Source organism: Myotis nattereri, assembly GCF_964212035.1.
Source record: "Myotis nattereri genome assembly, chromosome: 4".
Classification (NCBI taxonomy): Eukaryota; Metazoa; Chordata; class Mammalia; order Chiroptera; family Vespertilionidae; genus Myotis; species Myotis nattereri.
In genome coordinates this window covers 87,113,538-87,141,455 of record NC_138079.1, presented here as the reverse complement: position 1 = coordinate 87,141,455, position 27,918 = coordinate 87,113,538, and the positions used below count along the sequence as shown (strand labels likewise).

At 45.4% G+C, this 27,918-nt stretch overlaps 1 protein-coding gene across 2 annotated transcripts in view; it reads left to right on the top strand.

The window, feature by feature from the left end:
• CALN1 (calneuron 1) overlaps window positions 1-27,918 on the top strand; it is a 419,388-nt gene that overhangs the window by 124,286 nt on the left and 267,184 nt on the right. For both annotated transcript variants that reach the window (XM_081090572.1, XM_081090573.1), the window contains exon 2: window positions 5,393-5,517. In XM_081090572.1, the coding sequence (XP_080946698.1) occupies window positions 5,400-5,517 (118 nt within the window). In that variant the 5' untranslated portion in view covers window positions 5,393-5,399. The remainder of the gene's footprint in view (window positions 1-5,392; window positions 5,518-27,918) is intronic.

The following is a 27,918-nucleotide window of genomic DNA, read 5'->3' as shown; positions in this document are numbered from 1 at the left end:
CTCTCCACAGAGAGCCCCTACTTCAGATGAGGTCTTGCACCTCCTTTCCAAAGCCCTTCCCTTCTCTCTGTGGTCCATTACAGGAATCCATGCAACTTAAACGGAGTACTTTAGAGCAGTGTTTGTCACACTAATTGTGGGGAAGGACTCGTTTTTGTTTGTTTTTTAATTCTGGTTCTTGGCAGACGGATACTTTTGTAAAATACAGTAAGAAGGAATTGCTGGAAAAATGAAATAAAGATAAATCAAGTCAACTGGTCACATGCTTAGATGTTGGGACAATGCTATAAACCCGGGGTCCTCAAACTACGGCTCGCGGACCACATGTGGCCCGCCGAAAACATTTGTTTTTTTACTTCAAAATAAGATATGTGCAGTGTGCATAGGAATTTGTTCATAGCTTTTTTTTAAACTATAGTCCGGCCCTCCAACGGTCTGAGGGACAGTGAACTGGCCCCCTGTTTAAAAAGCTTGAGGACCCCTGCTATAAACATTTCAAAGTGGTCTCTCTGTTCCTGTCCTTAGCTCATTGCAGACCAGCCACAGGCAGTGCCTGCCTGGCAGTGGTCCACAGAGCATGCTGAGTGGCCCTGCTGTAGGGACCCCGCAGGATTGTGTTTTGGTACACTCTTTGTCCGTAGTGACAATATCAGCCTCTGGTAATATGCATGGGCCTTTGGTGCCACAGAGAGAAAAATGGAAGGTGTATTAGTCCGGGTTCCCCAGAGAAACATAACCAATAGGATGGATGTGAATATAGAAGGATTTATTGTAAGGAATTGGCTCACATGGTTATGGAGACGGAGAAGCCCACAGTCTGCAGCTGGCAAGCTGGAGACCCAGGAGAAATGATGGTGTTAGCTCCAGTCCGAGCCTCAGGTCCAGTCCAGGCAGAACACCAGTGTCCCAGCTTCACAGTCAGGCCGAGAGAACGAATTCTCCCTCCTCTGCCTCCATCGATGGGCTGAGGCTCGTCCACGTCAGGGAGGGCAACCTGCTGTACTCAGTCTGTGGCTCGGACGTTCCTCTCATCCAGAAACAACCTCACAGGCAGCCCAGAGTCACGTTTAACCACATATCTGGGCACCCTGGGGCCCAGTCACATAAAATTAACCTTCGCTGAAGGGCACCATCTCATGTCAACGTGAATGGGGCTGTTTGGTTGATTACTCCACCAAGAAATGTACCCGTTCCTTGACCCTTAAAACAGGAACCACCCCTTTGATTTTTAACCCTCGGACACCTCATCCATTATGTGACCAGAGAATCAGGCTCCCTGGTGCCGGGAAAGGGACTCTTCTTCAGCTCCTGTGCTTTCCATTCAAATAGCCCTCCTGCCGGTGCAGCCAGCTGCTTGCTGACACCACCCGCCACTCACCAGGAACCCTGGTGCTGCCCAGCCCCTCGCCCACCTGGTCCCTCAGAACCGTGGTGCACGGAGCCAGCCAGCCTCCCTCCCAGCCCACCTCTGCCACATCCTCTCTGACCCTACTTCCTAACCTAGAATGTTTGACCTTCAATCCGATATACCTGTGACCTCCTCTTTTCCCTGTATCCTGTTTCATATAACCCTTAGCAAATAATTACTGATATTTATTGAGAATGTTCCTGGTGCTAAGTACAGTGCTTTCCATACCTTATATTAAATTTATAAAAACACTAATCAGTATATATCAAAACCCTCATTTACAGAGGAGGAAACAGGCTCACAGAAGATAAGTAACTTACTGACATGGGTATTGAAGGCAGGGGTGGGATTTAAATCTAACACTGTTTTTTCTCCAAAAGTCCTGATTTTTAAAAATATATATTTTTTATTGATTTCAGAGAGGAAGAAAGAGATAGAAACATCAATGATGAGAGAGAATCATTGATAGGCTGCTTCCTGCATGGTCCTGACCAGGGATCAAACTCACAACCCGGGCATGTGCTTACAAACTGTGAACTCCTGGTTCATAGGTCGAGGCTCAACCATTGAGCCACACTGGGTGGGCAGAAGTCCTGATTCTTAAACATGAAATCATACTGCCTTACAGAAGCTACAGAGAAAGTGTCCACATGATAAAGTCAGTTAAATAATATTTCTCAATGAGTAAAGTTGCCGTGAAAATATTTACATATGTTTTGTGTTCATTGCCCCCCATATAAGGATCCATCTTTAAGTTTTAGTTCACGGCCATGTTTGTCTTTGCCGATGAACTTGTGTGTTTTTCTTCTCCAAAGAGAAAATGTTGGTTGGGTTTTCCCAGGTGGCTCGGAGTGAAATTTAGTCCTTAATTGCAGCAGCTGTTTTTAGCTTACTTGAAATAATGTTCTTCCCTCTTTTGAACATGACTTTATTTATCTGTATGGATAGTTCAATTGCACATGTTTTCTTTCCCACTAGACACTGACCATTTGGGGTGCAGAGACCGAAGGAACTGAATATATACCTAATTTTGTAAGCTGCTTTTTTCCAGAAGCAAATTATGTTGGCATAGCAAATAGGATTCAGTTATGACCAGTTTTGTGGTGTGTTTTTTTTTTTTCTGCCAAGTACTCACTGTTTATTATGTGCTGTACTGGGACATGGCTTGGGTATGTTCGTTTGCGTATAACTTTGTTATGCAGCTGCAAAAATGTGTGTGGCAGATGCAAAGCTTCAGACGTCCAGGTAAAAGGCGATAAAGGGAAGATATTTACAAAATGCTTGGAAAGTAGGGTGATGAGTGATGAAATGGGGAGGAATGTTTCCAGGACCGGTACTGATCGGAGAGGGGCTCCTCCAGGTAGGGAAATTCGCTAAGATCAGTGTTATCTTCCCATGCTCACGAAGAACTGAAATGACAGAATAACAGCAGGTGAGTCAGCAGGGGTCCTAGGCCAGTGCTGAGCGGGAGCTGAAGGCACACGGGAAGTGTTAGTGGTGTTGACTTCTCTCTCCCTGGGCCACGGGAATCCAGTCCTTTGTCAGACAATCACGGCACCCGGTCCCCCAAACCTGGATTGGCTTTAGGAAAAGGGAGAGTGGCCTTAACTTATAGTACGTCTGGTACTCGCTTTGCAACCTGTCCAGTCTGAAATTTAACTTGGAGAAAAGAGGAGATGGCAATTGAATTGTTCTTCCAGAAAAAGATGATTGTTTTCTCTTTATGTGAAAGGACAGATTTGGCTTGGGAGGGGGACGTCTGGCTTATAACTAGCTGAAGATGTACATTATATACTTGGCAAACGTGTGCGCGCTTTGTGGCCAGCATCCTGCCATTGACGATCGGCCCGTGGATGTGTGTTTTGTGAGCGGTAGAGCGTTCGCGTGGTTTGGAGCCTGACGGCTGGCTCTGGCCTCAGCCCTGGGACTGTCTGACTGTTCGTGGCCCAGAGCATTTGTGAGAGTTGTCCCAGTTGTTATGATGAATGAAAAGTACCTTTGATAGAAATAGAGAAATCAGGAAGTGTGGCCTATTTTTTAGAAAGATAATTAATTCGTTTTTAGACATCTTGAGTTTAAAACGAGAGTTTGACATCCGGATGGAAATGTCTTGGCTCAGCTGTGGCTGCTTCATCGAAACAGCACTTTAGGAGACTTGTGGTCTGGAAAGGATTCTTTCCCTAACCGGTGTTGTGCCCTTGGGCGAGCCCTGTAACTCTTAGGAGTCTCCTTGGTTGATCTCTAGGTCAGCAGTGCTCAGCCCCAGCAAGGACCTGCTGCTGTGTTGGGGACAGTAGGGGCGTGTCCAGCTGTGCCTGTCACCAGTGGTGTCCCAGGGGAAAGAAGACAGGAGCCCCACCCCTGGTGTGTGCTGGCTCCAGCATCCCATGAGCAGGGACGATCGCCGAGTGTGGATTCTCCCTGAGTGGGGTTCGAGGGTCGGCGAGGTTTGGCTGTCCTGTGCTCAGAGACTGGCCCGTTGGCTGTCTTCCTGTAATTCATATCTCGTTACTCAGCAGTGGCCACAGGGGCTTCTCCGGCCACTCTGGCTTATCCTACAGACGCAAGCTTTAGTGCCCGACAGGTTTCTACAAGTGACTTACATGCAGAATGATAGCTGTGTGGGGAGAGAGCAAGGAGTCATTCCTCTCCCTCAGAGCCCTTGGCAGGGAGGCCCTCATCTGTGCTTGAATGCTCCCAGGGACGGGGAGATTACTCCTTCCAGGGCTGCCAGTTCTCCTTCTGGGAGCCCTGCTAAGAAGATGTTCTTTAGCCACACCCTGTAATTGGCTCCCTGTTCTTCCTACCTATTCTCTAGTTCCACTCAGTGGTTTATTAGTCCTCCTAGTCCCTTTCCAGATGGGGAAGCAGAGCCTGACATGCTCAGTGGCTCCCTCCCTATAGCAGAGCTGGGCCCTTTCTGCCGGGGAGGGCCCATCTTTCTAACTGCCTTTCCTCTTTATCCTTTGTACCTGCCCTTTCCTTCTCCTCACCACACGCCTTTCCCTCCCCTTTCCCTTTGCCTGGAGCCTCTGGCCTGCCTTGCACTGTGGGGGACTTCTGAACCCAGTGGAGGTGGCCATCGGGGCAGAGCAGCTTTGCCTGGAGGGTTTGTTAGTTGGGGGTAGAGGGATGCATTAGTTCAGCGGTTCTCAACCTGTGGGTCGTGACCCCTTTGGCAGTCAAATGACCCTTTCACAGGGGTCGCCTAAGACCATTCTGCATATCAGATATTTACATTACGATTCATAACAGTAGCAACGAAAATAATTTTATGGTTGGGTCACAACATGAGGAACTGTATTTAAAGGGCCAGAAAGTTGAGAACCACTGCATTAGTTAATTTCCCCAAGAGGGCTGGAGGCTGCTTAGTTCTGGGACACCTGGAGATGTCACTCACCTTTACAGTAGGGCAGGTGTGAGTCGGGGGAGTCGGGCGTGGGGGCCGCTCCTCAGAGGTGCGGACTGCTGTGCGTATTCACGTAGAGCCGCTCATTCCCACCTGCTTGGAGTGCTGTGTGTGCCTGCTTTGCCTGGGAAAAGTGAAACCCTTGGACTCTGCAGGTCACAGCCAAGACATCCAGTCCCTGGGCAGCCCGACATTTCTGGGGTGCACAGTCCTTTCTTATGAGAACTGAGAAAGAGGGTGTCAGGCGAGGGAGAGGAGCAGAGGGTGTTCCTGTTTGTACGGAGACAGCTTGGTGATGACATGGTGTCCCACAGTCTGCAGGGACAACTCACTGCAAATTCATAATTCAGTGGGAACAATGATGCAAGACATCCAGTGGAGGAAGGGCTAGATCTTGAGACCGTGTAGGAATTGTTCAGCCCTGGGTACCCCGGAGTTTTCTGACTTCCCCTCTAGAGATGTTATTATGTAAAAGATAACACTGGCCATGGGAAAGCCGGGGTGGTCCTTTAAGGACGGAAAGGAGGAGTGACTGACGATGTCTTTTTCTCTCGCCTTCCTCCTCCCGTGAGCAGGGAGAAGATGCCTTTCCACCATGTGACCGCTGGCCTGTTGTACAAGGGGAATTACCTCAACCGGTCTCTCTCTGCTGGCAGCGACAGCGAGCAGCTTGCAAATATCTCCGTGGAGGAGCTCGATGGTAAGGAGCCCGCCCCGTCTGGGAGCTTAGCCATCCGGAGAGGCACTTGGGGCTATTGTGCATCTCAGGTGAAAGGGCCAGGCTCTGGCCACCAGTTGTGGCCCCGTCTGACTGTGGTGGACGGGAAAGAGTTCAGAGGTAAATTCTGCCCGAAGGACTTCTTTGTGTGGGATGGACCTCGAGGCCTGAGAGATCGATGGTGGATAGTTCCGTTTCCTTGGCTACTGACTGGGAGGATAGCCTTCAACTCCCCAAGTGTATTTTCCAGTTTATGGAATCTCTGTCACACACGGTGTCGTCCTGTTCCCATATTGTCATTTACGCTGGGGCCCAGCTGTGGGGGAGGGCGAAGCCTTGTTAATGGCCGTCTCTTGACGTGTGGCCATGTGCTTTGAATCCTGCCCAGCTGAGAAATTGTCTGGAAGCTGCGTCGAGGTGGACAGCGATAATTTTTATCGCCTCCGTTCCTTTGTAACACAGTTCAGCCCTGAGTATTCAGGGCAGAATGAGGGATGGGGAAAAACCTGAGAACGCAGTGACTGACTTCGTCCTGGGACACTGCCCTGTTGTGTCCCCATTGGTAACCCAACCCCCGATAAAAAGAAAATTAAAGCAAGAGAGAAGGAATTATTTTCTGGAATAGAGAATTAGGTTGATTCAGCCAGATGTTTGCCTAGGTGCCACATCTGCGGAGGCCAAACCAGAATCGTTTTTTCCCAGTGTTTTGGAATGCTGTGTTCCTTGTAACACATTTTAAAACACGAAGTCTACTAATTTATTTTCTAAAAGAGAGAAGCCGAAATTACCCCAGATGGCTCCCATCTTTGCTTTTAAGTGTAATGGTCCGAGCCAGCGTGCCTTCTCCGCGCTCCTTTTTCACCGGGGAAGGTGGGAAGATTCAGTGCTGAGCCAGGGAAGCCACACTTGCTTCATGATCTGCAGCAGACGAGGGAATCGAAGGATGGGGCCTTGTTTATTTTGTTGGCACGCTTCCCTAGGGGCTTGCTTATGTGCATGAGCGAGCAGCGGCCTGGCAGAGGTGGGTGGGCTGGGTTCAGAGGAGGCTGGGATGTCAGAGTGAGTGGGCAAGGCCAGGCTCCTTAGGGCAGCTGCTGCTCACTGTGGTCTGGACAGAGTAGTGGCCCGAGAGGACAGCAGGACCCTCAGCTCTACTGGTCTTCAGTTGGCCAGAGAACAGTCAGATGCAGGACACAGACGCATGCAGGAGAGCCCTAACTGCCTGTGACGGGAGCCCAGCCTTCATTAGTTTTGGCCGCGTTGGGCAGGTGAGGCGAGGCTCAGGCTCCCCCACACCCCGAGGAGTCGGCCCCCAGTGGAGATGAGGGCAGGAGGTGCATTGATTTGGCCGGTTTGCACGTGTGTTTGTGTAGGTCCCCTGGGTTTGTCAGTTAGTAGGAGCCCCCTGAGTGGGTTTTGCTGAACAGAGGCCAAGAACTGGCAACTCTCAAAGATGCGAGATTACTAACCAAATGAAGTTTGAAGATCCCCTGTGGCTGTCCCAGATCCTGCTTTCCACTTCCCTTCCTTTCTCCGTCTGCCACCCAACCTTGCAAATAACCAAGAGATGATTTCTCCAACACTTCTCAGAGCAAGGCGGTTTTTTTGTTGTTGTTGTTTTTTTTTTGGTTAAATCTGGGCCACCTCTGGGTGCGGCCTTTCAAGAGGATGGATGGTGAGATTTCAGCCTGTTCCCTGCTCTGAGCACCTGCCTGCAACACCCTGCATGTTCTTGGGCAAACATCGGAGTTTACCAGCTGTTTCACCCAGGGCCAGGCAGCTGGGCAGGACTGAAAGGTGCCTTCTGCCCAGCCAGTGTGGCTCAGTGGTTGAGCGTCGACCTATGAACCAGAAGGTCATGGTTCGATTCCCAGTTGAGGGCTCAATCCCCAGTGTGGGGCGTGTGGGAGGCATGATCAATGATTCTTTCTCATCGAAGATGTTTCTATCTCTCTCTCCCTCTCCTTTCCGAAATCAATGAAAAAAAAAAAAAAGAAAAGAAAAGAAAGAAAGGCTCCTTCTTAGCAGGGGAGATGAGCAGGGAGTGACTCTAGTAGTCCAGATGGGCAGGCTCAGGATGGGCAGGCTCCTGCTGGGAGCCCTGGTGGGAGGAAGCGGGACTTCAGCACCTGAGGGCGCTGGTGAAGGCGCTGTCTGTCCTTCAGGAGGATAATCCATGTATTTTCTGACGGAAGATTTCTTCTACTTCGTTGTTTTTTGCCAAGGTGACCCCTGAGTTATGACTGCTCATGCTTTCTTATGAGCATCGTGGGGCTCGGGCAGGGCTGTGCAGATGTGCACTGAGCTTAGAGCTGGGGGGCAGGGTCTGAAAACCAGCTGGCAAGAATCGGTCCGGGTGACTGCCGCTGGTGCTTCAGGGAGCCCAGGTCTCCGAGCCTTGGCCTGCTCGCTGTTCTCTTGCGGCTGCCTCCTGTCAAGCTGTCCTCGGTCCTGCTGTTCCAGGCCACTCATTTATCCTCGGAGGTCTCGTGGTGTTGCACAGGCACGTGGTGTGTTGGACACTGGTGGACAGTGGAGCATCCTTTGTGGTCCGGCTAACTCCAGTGCAGACACTAGTTGGGTACCACCCTCACTTTCTGTTCCCCGCCTCCTCACCCTGCAGCCTCCTGCTTCAGGATCACCATGGGGATAGGTTGGTTGGTGCTTATCACCAGGAACAGAATGCCCCTTTCCTTCAAGGTAAAGGTCAAAGGAGCCCAGCCCCTGGGTGGGTCCCCACGGAGGACAGGCGGGACAAGAGCCTCTCTCCATGCACGCCATCTCCAGCTGCCATTCACTCTGGAAACTTTCTGTTTCTTCTCTTTACACAAAGCTCAGTAGGAAATAGTGCAAAGCTGCTGCAAGTTGGCCAGACTGGAGTTGAGCATCACCCAACAAGCAAACTCAGCCACGATGAATCGGTTGAGACAATCATTCATTCATTCATTCCTTTGTTCATTCCTGTTCATTCATTCATTGCAGGAATGCTTACCCAAGTGCTTTCTGGATGGAGGAAGAAATAAAATAGGCATAATATTCATTGTCTCTCCCCAAAGAGTTTGCAGTATACCCAGGGAGTTCATGTGTATTCATTAGAAGTATCTTGCACTTCTACAGGGTGTCATGTGAAGTTTTATTAGACATATGAATTATAATAAAAAACAGTTTTTGAAATGCTATTTATTGAATAGCCTTGTGATGCTATCTTAATCTTAAACTAAAATTGCCTCTATCAGAAGTTCATTCATGTTCATTAATATATGGTATTCCATTACTGATACTATAACTCAATTTCTATGTCCATTCTATTCAGGATGGATATTTGGGTTTCCAGTTTGGGGCTATCAGTTTCTAACCCAGCGTCCCCCTTCTGTAGCAGCTGTGCTAGGGTGTGCTCTCCTCAGGGCTTCCTCATAGCAGCTATGAAATGTCTGGGTGCAGGTATTTCACATGATTTTTGTCAGTAACGGTGTCAGCCCCTTGGATTACTGTCTCAAGTCTTCCTTTGAGCTTAGGTTCTTTTGCTTTGACATCTTTGATGGTTATTATTTCTGTTTGTTCTTCAGGAATGCCTCTCATTTTAATGCTAGATTTCCATTCGTTTTTCACTTTACCCATCTCTTCTCACATTATTTTTCTCTTTTGCACCTCTGCGGTCTGCATTCCTTCTTGAGTGTGTCTTCTACAACATTGATTTAGTTGTCTACTGTCATTTACAAATTTTAAATTATTTATTATAAAATTTAAAATAATTTATATAATGTATATTAACATAATGTATGTATATGTCAATGTAATATACATGTATATATTACATATATACATAATTTACATGTGTATATATAAAGCCCTTTTACCTAGCCTAATGCAGTCTTTATTTTGCAATAGAAGCTGTTTTGATATGGTCCCTTTTGCTTTTTTCTGTTCTGCTTTGTGATTCAGCCATTATTGGTCTTTGTAGGGCCAGTGACTGTGAGCAAGCAGGGTTTATAATGACTCTGTAGCCTTCTCTGTTCTATCTTCACTTTACCCAGATCTGGGAAAATTTTCCCTTTCCAGCCCCAGACTGGAGAGCCCTGTTTCTAGAAGACATGCATCTATCTCGTCCAGGGCCGAAGCGGGATCTTGATGGCCCATACTGTTAGGTTGGTTCCCTGTGCCACAGAATGACATCAGCCTTTGTCCTTCCCTCTCCTGCTCTCCTTCCTGCTCCCAAACTGGAACACAGCAGTCAGTGACCCAGGTACATTCCGGTTCTCATCTGCCCTGCCAATGATCCAGGATGGCCGCACCAACCCCTCGCTCGGCTCACGCTCAGAGGGGTGTTTTCTAAAGGAGCTTAGAAAAGGGGTGCTGCCGAGGTGGGCTTGGGTTGGAGAATAGATCACCATGGAAACAGTTGCTTGCTTTGATGGCCACTGTGGCCTCTGGGTCCCTGGCAAGAGCAAATGGTGGTGAGTGAGTGAAAGCCTTCCTTCCTGTGGGCCGCTGTGGTTCTCGGGGTGGAAGTTGTGTTTCCCCAGTTTCATCAGCGTTGGAATTAGTGGGGAATTCGTGGAAGTTCTCCTCAGGCTCTGACATGTGGACATATCTCAAAATTACTATTCCTGGTGATGTGCTCACACATATATTTTGGGAGTATTTTTATCTCAGTTTTGGGGGCGCATGGATCAGCCTGCCACCCTTCCATCATGAAGCCCCATGTTAGCAGTTGGCTCAATTCATTTGGACTGCTCCAGAGTTACTCTTCATACAGCCACTTTCCTCAGTGACCCACCTTTGCCCAATCCGCTGGACACTCAGTATTTATTTTGTCCTTTCTGCAGCATCTGGCAGTGTTTGTCACACCTTTGGTTTTGAAGTTGTCACTGCCTTGGCATCATGTCACTAGCTGGCTCTCCTCCTACCTCTTTTCTGCCTCTCTGTTATTTTCACTGCTCCTTGTGTGCCCCTCCCCTCCTGACAACTCCTTACACACTGCTGTCTCCTGGAGTTCGTTTCTCTTGTCCTCCCCATGGGCGTATACATGCCGACCACCTCAAGATCTATATCTTCACTTCCTGCCTCCCTCCTGAATTTTATTTATTTAGTTATTTGATTGACCTCAAAGAGAGAAGGGGAGGGGGAAGGGGGGGAGAGAGAGAGAAAGAGAGAGAGAGAGAGAGAGAGAGAGAGAGAGAGAGAGAGAGACATTGATATGAGAGAGAAACATCCATTATTCCCTCCAGCACCTGCCCCCACTGGGAATGAAACTCACAATCTCACAATCTGGGTATGTTCCCTGACGAACAATTGAACCCACCACATCTGGTGTACAGGCTGATGCTCCGACCAACGGAGCCACACCGGCCTGGGCCTTCCTGAATTTTATACTTGCTACCTATGGTCCTGTGTAGATGTCCCACACATTTCTTAAACTCCAAAGATCCAGAGCCCTACGGATTTCTTTCTTCTCCCAAACTGCCCCTCCTGTGGAATTTTCCCCAGGAAATTATATCACATTATACCCAGTCAGCCACAGTGCTAGTTTGGGAATCATCCTCGATTCCTCTTTTTCTCTTACTTCCCACCTATAAGTGGCAAAGTTCTGCAGATCGACTTATACGTATTCCTTCCTCTCTGAGCACATTTGCCATTGTCTGTGGCCACGTCCTCGCATCCTAGACACTGCAGTCACGGGGAGTAGATCTCCTTGTACCTCACCCATGACATCACCCTGTGTCAGTTCAGTTCCATTTCAGTGGAGGGATGCTTCCCAATTACGTACTTGATGAGGTTATCCCTCTGTTTATAACTTTTTGTCCTACAAGTATATAAATATACACATATTTAACATTTATTTTAACTTTTAAAAACATTTCAAATCCACAGGGATTTTGGATTTAATTATTCATATTGCAGTGTTTGCTGTTTAAATTTTGTCACCAATTACTAATTTGCTTTATTCAAAACATGAGGTTCCTTTTCCTATTTGTTTTTCTGAATGGAAGCCCCTTAGCCAAGACAGACAAGGACATCAATTTTATTTTAGTGGAGGGAGAATAGGGATGGGGAAGCATTTGCTTGCTTCCTCTCTACCTTCTCTCCACACACACACACACACACACACACACACACAATTTTTTTCAGTTCTAGAATTTTTAACTTGGTTCTGTTTTTATAGTTTCCATTTCTCTAATGAAACACTCTATCTGTTTACTCATTAAATCAGCGTTAAAAAATTCTTTGGACATATTTGCCTATATTTATAACAGCTCTTGAAAGTCTTCTTGTACTAAATCCAATATCTAGGCTCTAGGCCAGGGGTGGGCAAACTTTTTGACTCGAGGGCCACAATGGGTTCTTAAACTGGACCGGAGGGCCGGAACAAAAGGCATGGATGGAGTGTTTGTGTGAACTAATATAAATTCAAAGTAAACATCATTACATAAAAGGGTACGGTCTTTTTTTTTTTTTTTAGTTTTATTCATTTCAAACTGGCCGGATCCAGCCCGCGGGCCGTAGTTTGCCCACGGCTGCTCTAGGCCATCTTGTTTGGTTTCTGTTGTCTTTTTTTTTTTTTCAGATTATGATCAATATTTAAAAGATATCTTTGCAGGTCTACTAACATTTGACTGTTTACCAAACATGGTGAATACTATATTATAGAGACTCTGTATTCTGTTACCTTTCTCTGAAGAGGGTTGCTTTTTGCTCTTTGTTCCATTACTAGCTGACCACCTTAAATGTGTGTGGGTCTGGTTTTATGCTCGGTTAGGGCATGTCTGTGGAAATGCCAAGGTGGCTCCCCAGCCCCGCTAACGTGGTAGAGACTCAGCCCCCAGATTCCGCCTTCCTCCTGGATCTGGTCAGGGCTTGATTTTTGTTTGGGTAGGGTGGGTCTGAAGTAGGCCTTTACAGTGGTTCCTTATTCTTACAGTGTGATCTTCCTAGTGTCTCAGCTGGATGCTTGTGGGATGTTAATGAGGTTTTTTCAGACATCTCCTAGGGCCGCTTAAATTCTAGTATCTGTTTTCTTTCTCAAACTCATAGCAGCTGCTTCCTGGTAGTCTGGTTTCATCTCAACTTGCGCAAGTGTAGCCCAGCCTTCAGCTAAGTATTCACAGGGAGCCCACACAGGCTTCTGGGGCCCCTCTCTGAAGTTTTCTTCTCTAGGCTGCCTTACCCCACAGATTCCAGCCCCCTTAGCTCCCCAAAGAATGAACTGTCACTGGGAAATTTTCCCCAGGCCAAGAGCCAGGGCGACACGGGGCTCACCATGTGCATGTCCCTTCTCCCCACAATTACAGTCTTGTACTGACTATTGTGCAGGGCCTGAAAACAGATGCTGTATATATTTTGTTCAGTTCTTTGGTTGTACAGCTTCTGTTGGGAACAACCTGTCTACTTGGGAAACACATATTCATCTTTTAAGTTTCAACATCGTCATTGTGGTCATGATCATCATCATCACCAACATCATCACAGCTGAGTCCTTACTGTGTCCTAGGAACTGTTCAACGTGCATTATATGAATTAATTCATTTAATCCTTTTAATAACCTATGATACAGGTGCTTTGATTAACCCTATTTTTGCAAATGTGGAAAACGGGGACATTAAATCACCTAGTAGCATCACTAGCATGTGTTGGAACTGGGATGCAAACTGTCACCTGTCGTCAGAGCTCATGCCTTTTAACTTTTATGCTCTGCATCCTCCTCCCTGCTAGATAAGACCCCTTGTGCCTTCCCTGCACCCTCATGTCACCACTGATTCACTGCCACTGCTGTGACACATGGCTGAGAACTTGGCTGATGAATCAAACTTTCAGTGGGTGGAGAGATATTTTTAAAGCTCTGTGTGAGCCCAGCATGCTCCTCACCCAGAGCAGAGGTGCCCTGCGTGCAGCCTGGGAAGGGCTGGTGGTGGGCATGGGTTCATATAGAAGGGGGCTGGCTCCCGTGCCATGCATTCTGAACAGCCCCTCCTCACCTCCACCCATCTGGTCCCTCATGTATTTTCTTGTAAAGAATATTCTCCCCTACCCTTTCCCCTCTCTCCACCCCCCACCCCCCACTTTTGCTGGTTGATTTAAACATCCCAGAGGCATACCCTACTTGCCTTTTTGAGACACTTCCTTCTACAGCCCTTTTATGGAGGCAGAAACATTACTGTCATAAGAAGAGAAGCTCATAAATCTTATTTAAAGAAGTTGATGGCTCAAAGTTCATTCCTCCAGAGGAGACAATTCAAGGGTAAAACTGCCAGGTATACAGCTCTGCTCCCAAGCCCGGAATTAGCCTTACTATGGGGGTCTTTTATCTCTGTGGGTGCTTCCTCTTGGAGGCTTGACCTGCCTTTGAGCCTTGAAAGAGAAGTGTTTTGTGGAGAGTTGTGAAGCTTTGTTAGCAGAGCAGCGAGAGATTTCTCTGATGGTCGCTGCTTCCAAGGGCCCACTCCTTAAAGGGACAGTTGTCTACCTCTTTTTGTAGTTTTCTGCATCTTGTTCTGAGAATGTATTTTGATAGCCACGGCCAAGAAGGAAACCTGAGTACCGTCCCTGCTGTTTTCATTTTACTCATTTATAATCTATATGCTACCTGTTTCCAAAAGTGATTGAGACATCATGTGATAAGGAAGAATAATGAACTGCAAAGGCTGTCAGAAGAGGAATAGGAAATAAAAAGCCCACATATAAAGAGGAAGAAAAAATATGACAGCCCTTAAAACTAACACATGTGGGTAAGCATTAAATTTAGCTCCAAGCTTTCAATTGGTTGGGGAGAGATGGTAATATGAATTTCATTATTCCAATGATAGCCTTAATGTGTCCCATTAGAATAATAGTCTTCTCATCTGTTATTACAAATAGGTTCCCTTGGCCCATAATAAAAATACCCAATATACAAGCATCTTGTATTTTTTTTTAGAGATATTGGTGGCTTTCAACTTTTCTCCCCCTCAAATTTCTGAGGATTTAAAAAGATACCTATTTCCACTAGTAGTAGTGGCTTATAATAGTGGTGATTGTCAATGAAGGACGAGGTGCCAATCTTAGACTCTGCAGATGCAGAGATGAGGGTAGATTGTAGTCTAAAAAGCCTTCCCATCAGGTTTCTAAGTACACTGTGGAATGTTTCTCTGGTTTCTATTCCTTAAGAGCCCTGCTTGAGGTCGTAGGAAGAAGTGATATCTTGTATGAAAGTTTAAGAATCTGCATCTATCATAAAGCATGACCTTGACTTGGGATATTTGAGGAGTAGGAGTTACCAACCATTCATTTCTATCATAAAATAACTTTGAAATTATTCCTGTGGAACCTTTCACTTTCAACAGAAGTGCATCCTAATAGATCTAAGGTAATTAAGTCCCACAGTGCTTCCCCAGATAACTAAATAAGTTAACCCATTGAGTAGAATTGTTCAGCATTCTCCATCTGGCTGCTGAAGAAAGTTTGCCAAAATTCATTATTTTGATGTTGGCTTCATTGATACTGGGCTGTTTCTCCTGGCGTAATTGGCCAACAGCAGGCTCAGCTGTTTCCTGGGACTACTCAGGGATGGGATGTTAGCAATATTTTCTAGCAGGAGGGTTCACGGGTCTTTCCTCTTCAGAGTGGTATCCAGGGCATCTCATCTAACCACTGCGCCAAATAATTAAAAAGCGGGTGATGAGCTAGGACATAGACATTTGAAATTAAAATTTCTCTTTCAAGATGGTGATATCTACCTCCTCGAATTCTCAAGCGAGAAGATCACTGAATTTACATTGTATTGCTATATTGCTGTGTAAGAAATTATTCTCAAACTTCCTGGTTTAAAATAAAAATAAAAACAAAACATTTTAATCTCACAGTTTTTGTGGATCAGGAATTCAGAAGTTGTGTAAATGGCTGGTCTGGCCCAAATTCTTTCTAAAGGTTGCAGTGAAGACTTTTGTGGAGACTGCAATTATCTGAAGGCTTGACTAAGGCTGGGAAATTCAATTTCAAGTTCACTCAAATGGCTTTTGGTTGGAGGCCTCTGTTCCTCCCACGAGGGCCTACATAGGACTGCTTGAGTGATTTCATGACTTAGGATTTGGCTTTTCCTAGTATGAATGATCTTTTATGACCTTGTCTCCGATGTCACAGATTGGACAACAGCAGGTTCAAGTGTGCCGCGACACAGCCCACACTCAAGGTAAGTGGAATTAGGCTCCATCTTTTGAAGGGAGGAGTATCAAAGAATTAGCATGTGTATTTTAAAAGCACCAAAGACCATACAAATTAGCTTAAAGATAGTTCCTAGCTATTGAATTGAAAGCTAATGAAATGTTATAGAAAGTTTTAACATCATACTTAGAAGTTTTTTCATGCAGTGAAGAAGAGAGGACCAATGGTCTCTGCTATAAAAATAGGAATTAAAGCCTGCCTGATCTTTTTTTTCCTATTTATTTATTTTTTACTAAATTTATTGGGCTAACACTGGTTAATAACACTATATAAAGTGTACAACTTTATAATACAAAATCTCTATATTCTATTGTATTCTCACCACCCAAAGCCTAGCCTCCTTCTGTCACCATATATTTGATCTCCTTTACCCTCTTTATCCTCTCACCAAAGCTTACCTGATCTTGATGGAGTAGGGTCTCTGGAGTCCCTCAGATCACAGTTCCTATCTCAGTTGTACTGTTTAGCAGGTACAACAGAGATGGTTAGCTCTTCCCCAATATGACTTTTCCTTAGTAGCAGAAAGTTTAGCTAACAAATAAAGACTATATTTCCCAGTCCCCTTAAGAGCCAGGTGTGGCCATAGAAATTCTGGCCATTGAGATGTAAGCAGAAGTGACACTGGGTAGCTTCGCTGCTTCTTTTTTTCTATCCTTTTTCTCCTTACTGGATGGGAATGTTATCATCTGGCAGCGTGAAGACAAAGAGTCTCATCTTTGGATGACAGAGTGATGAGTTAGAAGGAACCCAGGTCCTGAAGATACCATAGTGGAGCAGAGAGAAACTAACTTCTTCTTTTTCTTTTTCTTTTTTTGTCATCTGGACCTAAACCCACCAAATGAGCAGCTGTGTGTCCACAGACAAGAAATCCAACCTCGAAACCTATTTTCCACTATTTAAATTAATGTCTTACTTATAATACTACTTTTAGGAATCTCTTGTTTACAATTTTTTAAGAGGAAGTATTGTAGAAAATTTGGAATGATGGATCTATAATTTCAAAGCATCAGAGATTGGTCATTTTTCTCATATATATATTGATTGACTATATTTCAAGTTCTTCTGTTGAAATGTGAAAGGAAGATGTTCAGCAGGGCCAGGGGTAGAGCCAGCCGAGAAGGCTGGGTGACAGAGACCCTAGAGGCCTCCAGGAGGACATTCACTTTGGGCGAGTTTGTCCTATTCTTGAGGGTGGGGCTCACGTACATCATGTGAGCAAACACAGTGAAGGCATGCGCACATAGTGACTGTTCAGAAATGCTTGTTGAAGAAATGAACGCCAGGTCCTCTGATGAGAGAAGCTTGTCTCAAAATGAGCTGATTGTTCTTGATTATTCATTCTAAAATGGATGGAATTGGCAGTGAAATGTGGTTGATGATACATGGCATTTAGAGCCAGATTACCTACTTCGACGTTCCACGAGATTTGGTTTTCTTACCTGTACAATATGAGGGATTATATGCAGAGTGAGTTACTATTGTGTATTTGGCATATAGTAAGTACCCACTAAATAATAACTGTGAGTAATAGTAATTGTTGCTATTGTTGTTATGATGATGACAATGATGACTATCATGACAAGACACACCCAAACAAATGTTTATTCCCACCTTGGGGGCAAGTTGGCTCTTTAGAGAGAAAAAACAAAACACTAGTCATTATTATGCAACTGTCCTGTCAGGACAGGCACACTTCAGAATGTGAGTGCCCCATGGGAAAGGCCGTACAAAGTGGAAGTATCTGCATACCCCACAGTGATTCTCTGTGTCTTATCTCTAAGCTCATAAGAACACCTTTCTGTCTAGCCGGAGTAGCTCAGTTGGTTGGAGTGTTGTCCTGTGCACTGAAAGGTTGCTGATTCAATTCCTGGTCAGGATACATACCTGGGTTGTAGGTTTGATTCTTAGTTGGAGTGAGAACAGAAGGCAACTGATCGATATTTCTCTCTCTCTCTCTCTCTCTCTCTCTCTCTCTCTCTCTCTCTCTCCTCTCTCTCTCCTCTCCTCTCCTCTCCTCTCCTCTCCTCTCCTCTCCTCTCCTCTCCTCTCCTCTCCTCTCCTCTCCTCTCCTCTCCTCTCCTCTCCTCTCCTCTCCTCTCCTCTCCTCTTCTCTTCTCTTCTCTTCTCTTCTCTTCTCTTCTCTTCTCTCTCTCTCTCTCTCTCTCTCTCTCTCTCTCTCTCTCTCTCTCCTTCTCCATTTGATATTCATGGCATTATTCACGGGCCAAACCATTATCAACTTAAAAAGTAGCCTGCTATATTTGGTCAAACATTTAGTTACCTCACCCCTAATGTCTTGGCAGGGCCAGACCAAGTGACTTCACGGGCCTTATATGGCCCTTGGGCTGGACGTTCCCCACCCCTGCTCTAAGACCTGGGCTTTGATGTGGGAACATCTGTGCCTGTCGGAGATTCATACCTTCCAGGTGCTCACCAGGATGCTCACAAGGATCAGGAGTGAACATGATCATAATGTCCTTTAAAGAAAAAACCTGATGTAACCCACAATACTTATTCCATGGGTTGAAGGAAAGGAAGATGGGAGGGGTGTAGGGCAGGGTGCTACCACAGCTGGATGACCAGACTCACTCCCCTTCAGAAGGGGACATTGTCAGCTCTTTGAGTTCAACACACTGGAAGGAAGAGTTCCCTTCCTTTCTCTCTGAAGTGGGAGGTTGTGTTGGAATAGTGTCAGTTTCTGGAAATGGAAGAGCCCAGCCATCGGTTTGTCTGGATGTAGCTTCCGCAGACATTAGCATCCCTGCTTCCTGTTGTTCCTTTTCCCAGCTTCTCCCCACTCAGGGTTCCCCTTACCTTGGTTTGTTAAAATTCTAGGTCATTTTTTGTCTTAATGTTTCTTCAAAACTCTAAACATGGACTTCAATATTAATTATTTGTTACACTAAGGTTTTATAGTCATATGAGAAAAATGTCCCATTTCCCCCTAAACCTGCTAACATAAATGGCCCAGGACTTGAAGTACGGGGTTCTCACCATTTGCATGCTCAGGTGTAGGAATGGTTGTCAGGCTGGTGCCAGGTGTCTGTGCTTTGCAGGTACGTATTTCTCTGCTGATATCCAGTGAGATGAGCCTTGGGATATGTAGCTCACCGCAACCATCTGGGTTGCAATCCAACCTCTCTGCCTGCTTGCATTGTACGGAGGACAGTCCTCAAATTCTTGGTCTGGTGCTCCCAAGCTATTGTGGGAGACTTTGGAGAGCTTAGTCTCTCCGCCATCTGGTATTGAGTTAGGGGATGTGGGGAAGGAGAGTCGTAGGGACACACCTGAGAACTTTGCTTCCTATACCTCCATGGTGCCTCTCCTCAGAAGGCTGTGTGCAGTTTCTCAGCCATCATCTTTTGGGACTGAAAAAACTTCTGAGAATTTAAGGTGAATGACTGATCATAATTTTATGCTAATCTCTTTAAGAACCCTTCAGAGGTGCCATCTATTTCTGGGAAAAGTGCCTTGAGCTTCCTGCTGAATTCTCTTCCAGATTTTGAGGACCTTGAATATGCAAATTAAGAAACGTGTTTGAAATTTTGAATCCCCAGAGACAGGTAGTCAGTCTAGAAGACAGGCGTCTGAAGAGCTATGAAGTTGATAAAGGTCAAGCCAAAGAATGTGCCAAGCCAGGGGCTTTGAACCTGAGGTCTGTGTTTCTCCTGGAATTTCTGAATATTTTATGTGTTTATGAGTGAGTAGTGCTTTCTTCTGTGCCTCTGTCAGATTCTTAAAGAGGTTCAACAAAAGGGTAATACCAATTACTAACCTGCACCTATGCACATCACTACATAGAGGATTTACTTTGTTTGGGAAGACAGGACTAGGAGTGTTGTTGCACTAGTGAGGTCCTACTAGACCAGTGATGGCGAACCTTTTGAGCTCGGCGTGTCAGCATTTTGAAAAACCCTAACTTAACTCTGGTGCCGTGTCACATATAGAAATGTTTTGATATTTGCCACCATAGTAAAACAAAGACTTATATTTTTGATATTTATTTTGTATATTTAAATGCCATTTAACAAAGAAAAATCAACCAAAAAAATGAGTTCGCATGTCACCTCTGACACGCGTGTCCTAGGTTCGCCATCACTGTACTAGACTGTGCAAAGATTGCATCGGTTGTGGTGTGGAGAAGGGATTTGAGGGCAGTGGATCTAGAGGCTGGGACACCACCAAGAGCCCATTGTCATAGTCAGGGGAGAAATGGTGAGGGCCTAACCTTAGCAAGTGGCCTAACCTGGCAGAGAAGTGGGCTTGGGAAGTTAAAAAGGCAGACACTTGGCCATGTTTAGGTTGTCCAGTTCATTGCCTGCATTAACTCTGGGCGGCCTTATTGTCCCCATTACACAGATGAGGGAAATTAATGTGAAAGTATGATGTTACTCGCCTGAGGTCACCCAACTGATAATTGATAGATGAGATTCATGCTCAGCTTTCTCGGACACCAGGGTCCATGCCCTTCATTAACTGCCATGGTATACTGTCTCCACCACAGCAGATCTTGATGTATGGATGTGGGGTGGGTGAGGAAGAAGAGGAGTTGGGTGCACAGCTACCTAATTAGATAATTAGTTCAGTGAAGGTGGTGCCAGTCACCGAGACCAGGGACACAGGAGTTGGAACAGGGTAGGAAGAAGGTGATGAGAACCAAAGGTCATCCCGCTGGAGGTGACCAGTTGGCCCTTGGACATTGAATTCTGAGACTCCAAGGATTTAGCCAGGAGATAATGATTTTGGAATCTTCATGATATTGATGTGATAGATAAAAGAAAGAGGACCAAAGACCAAACCCCGAGGCCCAGTAGGCATTCATTCCTTCGATCTCAGATGGTCACTGGTGATGGGGTTTGAGAGGCACCACTTCTCCAGCTGAGCTTCCTCATATCCTTTAGCTGTGCTTCATATGCCACATATACTCCCCTAGTTATCATATTCTCAAAGCCAAAATCCACTTTCAGAAGGAAAAACTCTGCATTAAAAAAATAGGTCACCTAGTTGTGCCCAATCAATTTCTGTTGATTGACAGGGCCTCTCTCTTTCAAGCTTAGTTTGAGTCCGAAACTTGCCTAAACTCATTGGCTATGTTAGATTTTCAAAGTTCACTCCAGTTCTCGACCACGAAAATCTTTTTTAAGGCTATCATAGAAATACACTGTCCTTTACTCTGCTAAATAGACCTACAAAGAGACGGTTACTTCACAGGTTACTTGCCTATAATTAGGACGGCCCCAGGCAAACACCTGACCAAGGAGGAGGAGCTGGGCTTCTTGCCTGCAGTGGCGAATTCCAGGAATTCTGGAGTTACACTGAATGATTCAAGTCCTGGATCTGTCTTTTGCCACCTCCTTGCCTTTGGGCAGGTTTTAAGCACACATACATATCTCAGTGTCCTCGTCTACAAGATGGGGTGTATAAGTACCCCCATCATAGGAAAGGCATGTGGCATGCTGCCTTGCACGTGGCAGAGTGCTCTGTAGGGCTAATCAGAGGTTCTCAACCTGTGGGTCGTGACCATCGGAAAACACATTATAGCATATCAGATATTTACATTACGATTCATAACAGTAGCAAAATTACAGTTATGAAGTAGCAACGAAAATAATTTTATGGTTGGGGGTCACCACAACATGAGGAACCATATTAAAGGGTCGTGGCATTAGGAAGGTTGAGAACCACTGGAAGTGTTAGTGTCACTGCTTGGCAGGCCAGGGGAAAGGATATGAATAGAGGGAAGTACTGAATTTCTTTTTGTTTCTCCTGACTGGCCAATTAAAAAGTAGTTGATTGAACCAAACTGGAAAGTGTGAAACATCCATTTCATTTAAAGTGAAAGAACAAAACTAAGTCTTATTAGTGAATCTGGAATTTGGTCACTTTTTTTTCATCATCTTCAGGTGTGTGTGTGTGTGTATGTGTGTAGGGGGCAGAGGTGTGGAGAGCCCTGATTCTGGCCTTGCCCATGAGCCTTCTCTGTGGAACCTTTGGAGGTCCTCAGACCACAGGGGCAAAGGTCATCATGGTTGTATACACTTAAAATTCAACAACATTTTGCTGATGTTATTGGGCTGGGCATGCATGGATATCAGGAAAGAGGGATCCACATTTTGTACTTATTTTGTGCCAAGTATTCTCCTTCTCCTTCTTCCTCGTCCTCATCACCTTACAGAGTCACGCTCCTTGCTTACTCCACTCTCGTTTTCACCTGTCCTTCCTTTGACCCTCAGAAACATGCTGGTCCTGCTCCAGGAGAGAGGTGGGAGGGGTAGGAGTCCTGGAGAGGAGGGTAAGATCCAGGGTTAAAGGGCCCAAGGTGTATTTCCTCATCTTCTAAGTGTGATCAGGGCCAGTTTTACTGTGACTAAGGTGAGAATTATTCAAGATGGAATGTCTTTCTTGAAGTATGGAGCCAATAGAGCCTGCCATCTAATACGACCCTACTGGTGTCCTCACATGCTGTTTAGCAAATCTCTCTTTAAAGGATATTTATTTAAGTGAACTAAGACGTGCAGATAGGAGCTAATGGCTTCAGGTTGGCTTGTAGCTCATATCACCGTATCACCACTGTGAGCTCAGAAGAGAGGCTGTTCCCTCTGCAAACAAATAAACAACCTGCAGACGGGAAGTGTTTTCCTCTGAGCTTCTGATGACAGTTTTTGATTATAATATTTTTTTGGTTCTAAAGCATTGCCCACTCACAGAAAAACACATTTGTCTTCATAGAGAAAGTGACTCACTGTGTGTGTGCTGGAGGTGGTTATGCGTTACTCGGGGAGGGTGATGAGTGGGGTCGGCAGACAACAGACCTAGGAGAGGGGACTCATACATCACGTTGGACCTTCGTGGCCTCAATAAATTACCAGGCAGAGACAAATCAAGTACACTCTCCCAAATTTGATCCAGTCCTGAGCCAGTTCTAAGAAAACACACACACACACACACACACACACACACACACACAAGAAGGGTATGTGTAAAGAAGACAGCTATAAAATTGTCCTCTGCCAGGCTAAGGAAACCCAATAAGAAACATCTCTTTGTGAGATTTGCAGTGCACGGGCAAGAAAGACAGCAAGCTTCCTGTGTGTTGCTGTCAGGCACTGTGGTTCACTGGGTAGGGCCTCAAAGAGGAGCAGAAATCGAGCCTCAGATTATTTCCAAGCAAAATGAGGGTCATTATCTGGGAGTCACATCTTGCCTCACAGAATAAAGTTGTGAGAACTAAGCTACCAGTTACATGCAACTAATATGTGAGAAATTGTAGCTGAAGTTGTTAATTACATTGATTTTAAAAATAGATTAAAAGTTGCATTCATTCTGCAAGTATTCATTGCATCCTGCAATATCCAAGCGCTAGGTTCAGATACTGAAAGTCAAAATGATCCACCAGACACGGATCCTGCCCTTAAGGACCCACCTGAGAAACTGATTTTGGGTAGAGCTGGGCAGATGAGACGTGACTCTCATGCTTTGCAGGGCCCCTTGACTTTCTCTGAGCTTTGTTTTACTTACTTGTAAAAAAATAAGAGACAGTCATGTTGACCTCAGAGGTTATTGTCTTTTTAAATATGAAAGGCATAATATCATTCACTAATTTCTTCATTCACTCCGTAAGTATCTGTTGAGTGCCTGTGATATTTCAGAGCTCCAGGATTCAGCACTGAACAAATCAGAATTCAATGCCCACATGGAACTTCCAGGCTTGTGGTGGGAGAAAAGTATATTATTTGAAGAAAATGTATAAAAGAAGCAGGAAAGGAGGAGAGGGAATGTCAGGTAGAGGGGAGGCCATTGTATTAATCTAGATGAGAGATGACGGTGGGCAGAGACCAGATGGTGGCCATGGAGGTGGGGAGGAGTGGTTGGATTCTGGATCTATTTGCAGGTGGGTTTAATGAGGTTTGCTGATGGAGTGGCCGTGGAGTATGAGAGAGAGAGAGGAGTCAGGGATGACCTAAAGATTTTTGCCTGATCAAGTAGAGTGGAGAGGAGATTCATTGGGGTGGGGTTGGGGGTAGGGGCACTCAGGAGCTCAGTATTGGATGTGTTAACTCTGAGATTCTTATTCGTTTATTCAGGTGAAGATTCTGAATAGGCTATTGGATAATCACATCTAGAGAACAGGGGAAAATTGGGGCTTATATAGGTAAAATGTCTTGTGTGGTGTGTGACAAAGGTGGGTGCTGAATAAATTATAAATTCAAATTAACTTTTAAATTCAACTCTTTATTGTAAGACAACCGAGAGTTACATGCAATTGTGAGAAATAAAATAGAAAGGTCTGCTATATCCTTTACCCACTTTCCCGCAGTGGTGACATATTGCAAACCTATAGACAATGTCACAACCAGGATGCTGACCCTGATACAGTCCACATGCAGAAAATCTCCATCATCACAATTAATCCACATGAATTTAACTCATTCAATGCTAAAGAACACAACATGAAATAAACTAGGAGTTCAGAGGAAGGAGCGATCATGCCCTGGAATATGGATAGTGGGATTGGTCAGAGAAGGCGTCTAGCCGAGGGAGGCACTTGAGTTGGGCCTTGAAGGATGGTAAGGACTGCGATCTATGACAGAAAGGGCAAATGGAAGAGATCTGGGGATGGGAACGCTGAGTGTGTGCTGGGCCTTGGAGGCTGTTGGGGGTGTCCTTTTCTTTCTTTCTGATAACCAGCGTGGAGGGTGAGAGATGGGTACGTCAGAAAGCAGGGTGGAAAGGTTAGTTAGGTGCGTGGGGCCGAGGGGGCCAGGTCAAGAGGTGGGACTTCAGTGGGCAGGCAGTCAGAGGAACTGAGCTTGGAAGTGGTGTAAGCCAAGCTCTAGGATGGTTGCTTTGGTCCCTATGTCTGAGTGTGCTGGAGCAGAGGGGATTTTTGGGGGGACCAGAGAGGGCTAAAGGAAATTGAGGCCCTTTCATTAGAGAGGAAGGAAGAACACCCCAAGGACGACTCTATTCAATGTATGAGTGGTTTAGAGTGCAGGCTCAGGAGCCCCACTGTATGCTTTGCATTCCTCTCATTCAGCTCTTGTGACTGCTCCCCCAGGTCCTTGCTGTTATGGTTCTCATTTCTAGCTGAAGACATGAAGACTCAGAGAGGTTAAGTGGCTGTCTCAAGGTCACACAGCGATTGAGATAAAATCAGGTTACAGACCCAGGCTGTCTGCTCCTGAGCTCCTAGTTTTAACCGCTAATGGTTCAGCCCCTCATAATCATATTATTCAGACGATAGGATCATTTTAAGGAGAGGAGCCAGTGCATAGAAAAAACCTGAATGCATCTAGATAGAATGTTTTAGTTTAGTTAAGTTTAGGGAGTGTGTGAGAGAGAACGGAAGGGAGCTGGAGGGGGATAAGGAGCATTTGGAATGAGGACTATAGGGAATCGTGGAGAAGAGTCTAAGTTAAAGGAAAGATCTTAGCAGGATCAATCCAGGTTCATTGAAGGTTTATTTTATTGTTAAAGATTCTGTAGATGGATTTGATGGCTACTGGAGGGAAAAGTGTACCCTCTGGACTAGTTCTGCCTCTACCCACAAGTAAGCGTGCGACTTTGGAGAGGTTCTCGACTTCCTGGAGCTCTGATTTCTTGATGTGACAAAGCAGCTGGAGTGCCTGGTGGCCTCCCTACAGTTTTGGGATGATGGTTTTGTGAGATGCACACGGGCAAGTGTCTGGTGCTTTGCATAGGAGGATGGTGCCTCTGTGGCTTGCAGCTGGTTTTGCGGGGCTGGTGAGTCCCTTTGATTTTCCACCGCAGGGACCCTGAACCAGGCAGTGGTGGCCTGAGTCTGTCCCCACGCAGGCGGAGACACTGGGCAGTGATGAATCTGTATGTCATGTCTAAGCAGGTCAGTGAGAACTATTTGAGCACATAGTACTATTTGTACTTCTGAGCACACGCTATGTGGTTCTTCAATATTTCTTTAGTGAAGGAATCTGTGATCAATAATGTACGTGCTTTTTCATTATTTTGTCTAGCTTTCCTTTAATCTTCTTGATTACAATTTTTAATTTTTGCCTTTCTATTATATTTTGGAACACCTTAAAACATCCTTTTGAAAATATTTCCCTCAGCAAAGAAAAAAAATGTACTCCATTATAGACTATTCTGATTCTCAAAATGTGATTGTGATTATATTTTTGAAAAAGATTCAGATAGAAATTGAATGGATGTTATGGTGGGCTGAAAAATGTCCCTCCCAAAAAGTCCCTCCAGAGCTGTCCATGTCCCAGGCCAAGGCACCTGTGAATAGATCACTTGTCAAAAGGATCATTGCAGCTGTGATCACATTAGGGACTGTGGGATGAGGAGACTACCCTGGATTATCTGGGTGGGAACCGGGTAGCCATATGGATCCTTATAAAAGGGGGGCAGGAGGGTCAGAGTCACTAAGTGATGTGAAGATGGAAGCAGAGAGAGAAAGACTGGAAGGTGCTGTGTTGCTGGCCTTGAAAATGGAGGCAGGGGTCACAAACCAAGGACTGCGGGTGGCCTCCGGAAGCTAGAAAAGAGGAAGAAATAGGGAATACATTTGTGTTGTTTTAAGCCACTAAACAGTGGCCGCAGGGAACTAATACAGATGTCTAGTGGGCACTGAGTGGCCACATCTGTACGGGGACATGATAATTATAATGTATCTTTCATAAGAAAATGGTCTGTTGAAACCCCTGCCAGTTCCAGGACTCATGATTCTTGCTCGTATGTTCATAAAACACCTCATCTTAATAAGATCTGGAATCGCTTTTGGCAGATCGCAGGAAGCTGTGGGATTGGGGTTGGGAGAAGGACCTGTGGGCAGGAAAGACACGAGAAGAGTTTCGGTACATCTTATGTCTGAATGACATTTTATAGTGACATTTTTTTTTCAGTTAAAAATGTGCAGAAGGCATAATGATATGAACATTGCTGCAATGACCGGGAAACTTTGTGGGCAACTGCACTCCTTTGCCATTTGTTGCTGATGGAACAGGAAAAAAAAAAAAAGTAGAAACGGTGACTCTCAGAATGCTTGTGTATACTTCCTTTGAAAGAAGAATCGAGCTTCTGAGTTTTATGAGGTGCCCGACGTAGCAAAGACCTGGGCCGTGGATTTGTGTAGATCTGGGTGAGCTCCCGGCTTTGCCGCTTGCTTACTGTGTGACGCCTGACAAGTTACTTCTGCTCTCTGATCTTGTTTCACGATGGGGGAAGGTGATGATGAGGCAGGATTACGGCATTTTTCATCTCCCTCGTGTGAGAAGCAGGAGGCTTGTGAAGTGTCATTTCCGTTGCTCTGTCCCATGACCAGGGTAAAGCACTGAGGAGTGGGGTTCGCGTGAAGGGCAGAGTCAGAGGGTTTGGTAGAATTTAATGAATTGGAAGAGTTTTCTCTCTCTCCAAAGTAAGTGCTGGGTTACAAAGTTATTGCTGGGTATGGAGTTGAGAACCTGCCTTGGTATTTGAGGGAGAAACAGAATGGTGCTCTTGTCTATCTTGACTTTTTAAAACTTATCAAGGCAATGATCATTCTCTCTGTCACATTTTTCTGTCTCCAAGCTGCTTATATTTTCTCATCTGGGCAGCCCTTTCTGCCCATTTTTCCATCGGCTGGGATCCTACTCCACTCTTGTCTCTTCCAGTCGCCACCTTCTCTATGAAATGTCTAAAACCCACCCCAGCTGCGCAGAATCCACTCTCTGTGTTCTGACTGGGCTTATGCCTCACTTCTATCACAACAACAGATTGTAGAGCTTTATTTTATTTGTTTCCTTCTGTATGTCTTCGTTTCTCTGCTAGCTTATATCCTGGAGCCAGGAACTCAGTTGTTGTTGAATCCCTTGTAGTGTTTACAACAGAGCCTTGCACACTGTAGGGACTTTACACTAGTGCATTGCAGGGACTTGTTGAATTGCTTTGAATTGAAATATTTGAAATCAACTCCCAGAATTCGGAAAGAATCACATTTTGAGAGATCTTTGCCCTATCATTTTATTGGACTCTAGTAAACAGTTATTGAGAATCTACCATATGTTAGGCACTGGGAATGCAGTGAGATTTCTTCAAAAAAATGTAACTTAGGTTTTCTTCTGGAGCCCCATAAAGGTGCAGACCATCTCTTGCACCATGTATGTCTCTAGTCCTGAGCGAGGAGATTTAACTTTCACAATGGCCTGACTCAGTTCAAGGAGGCAGGTA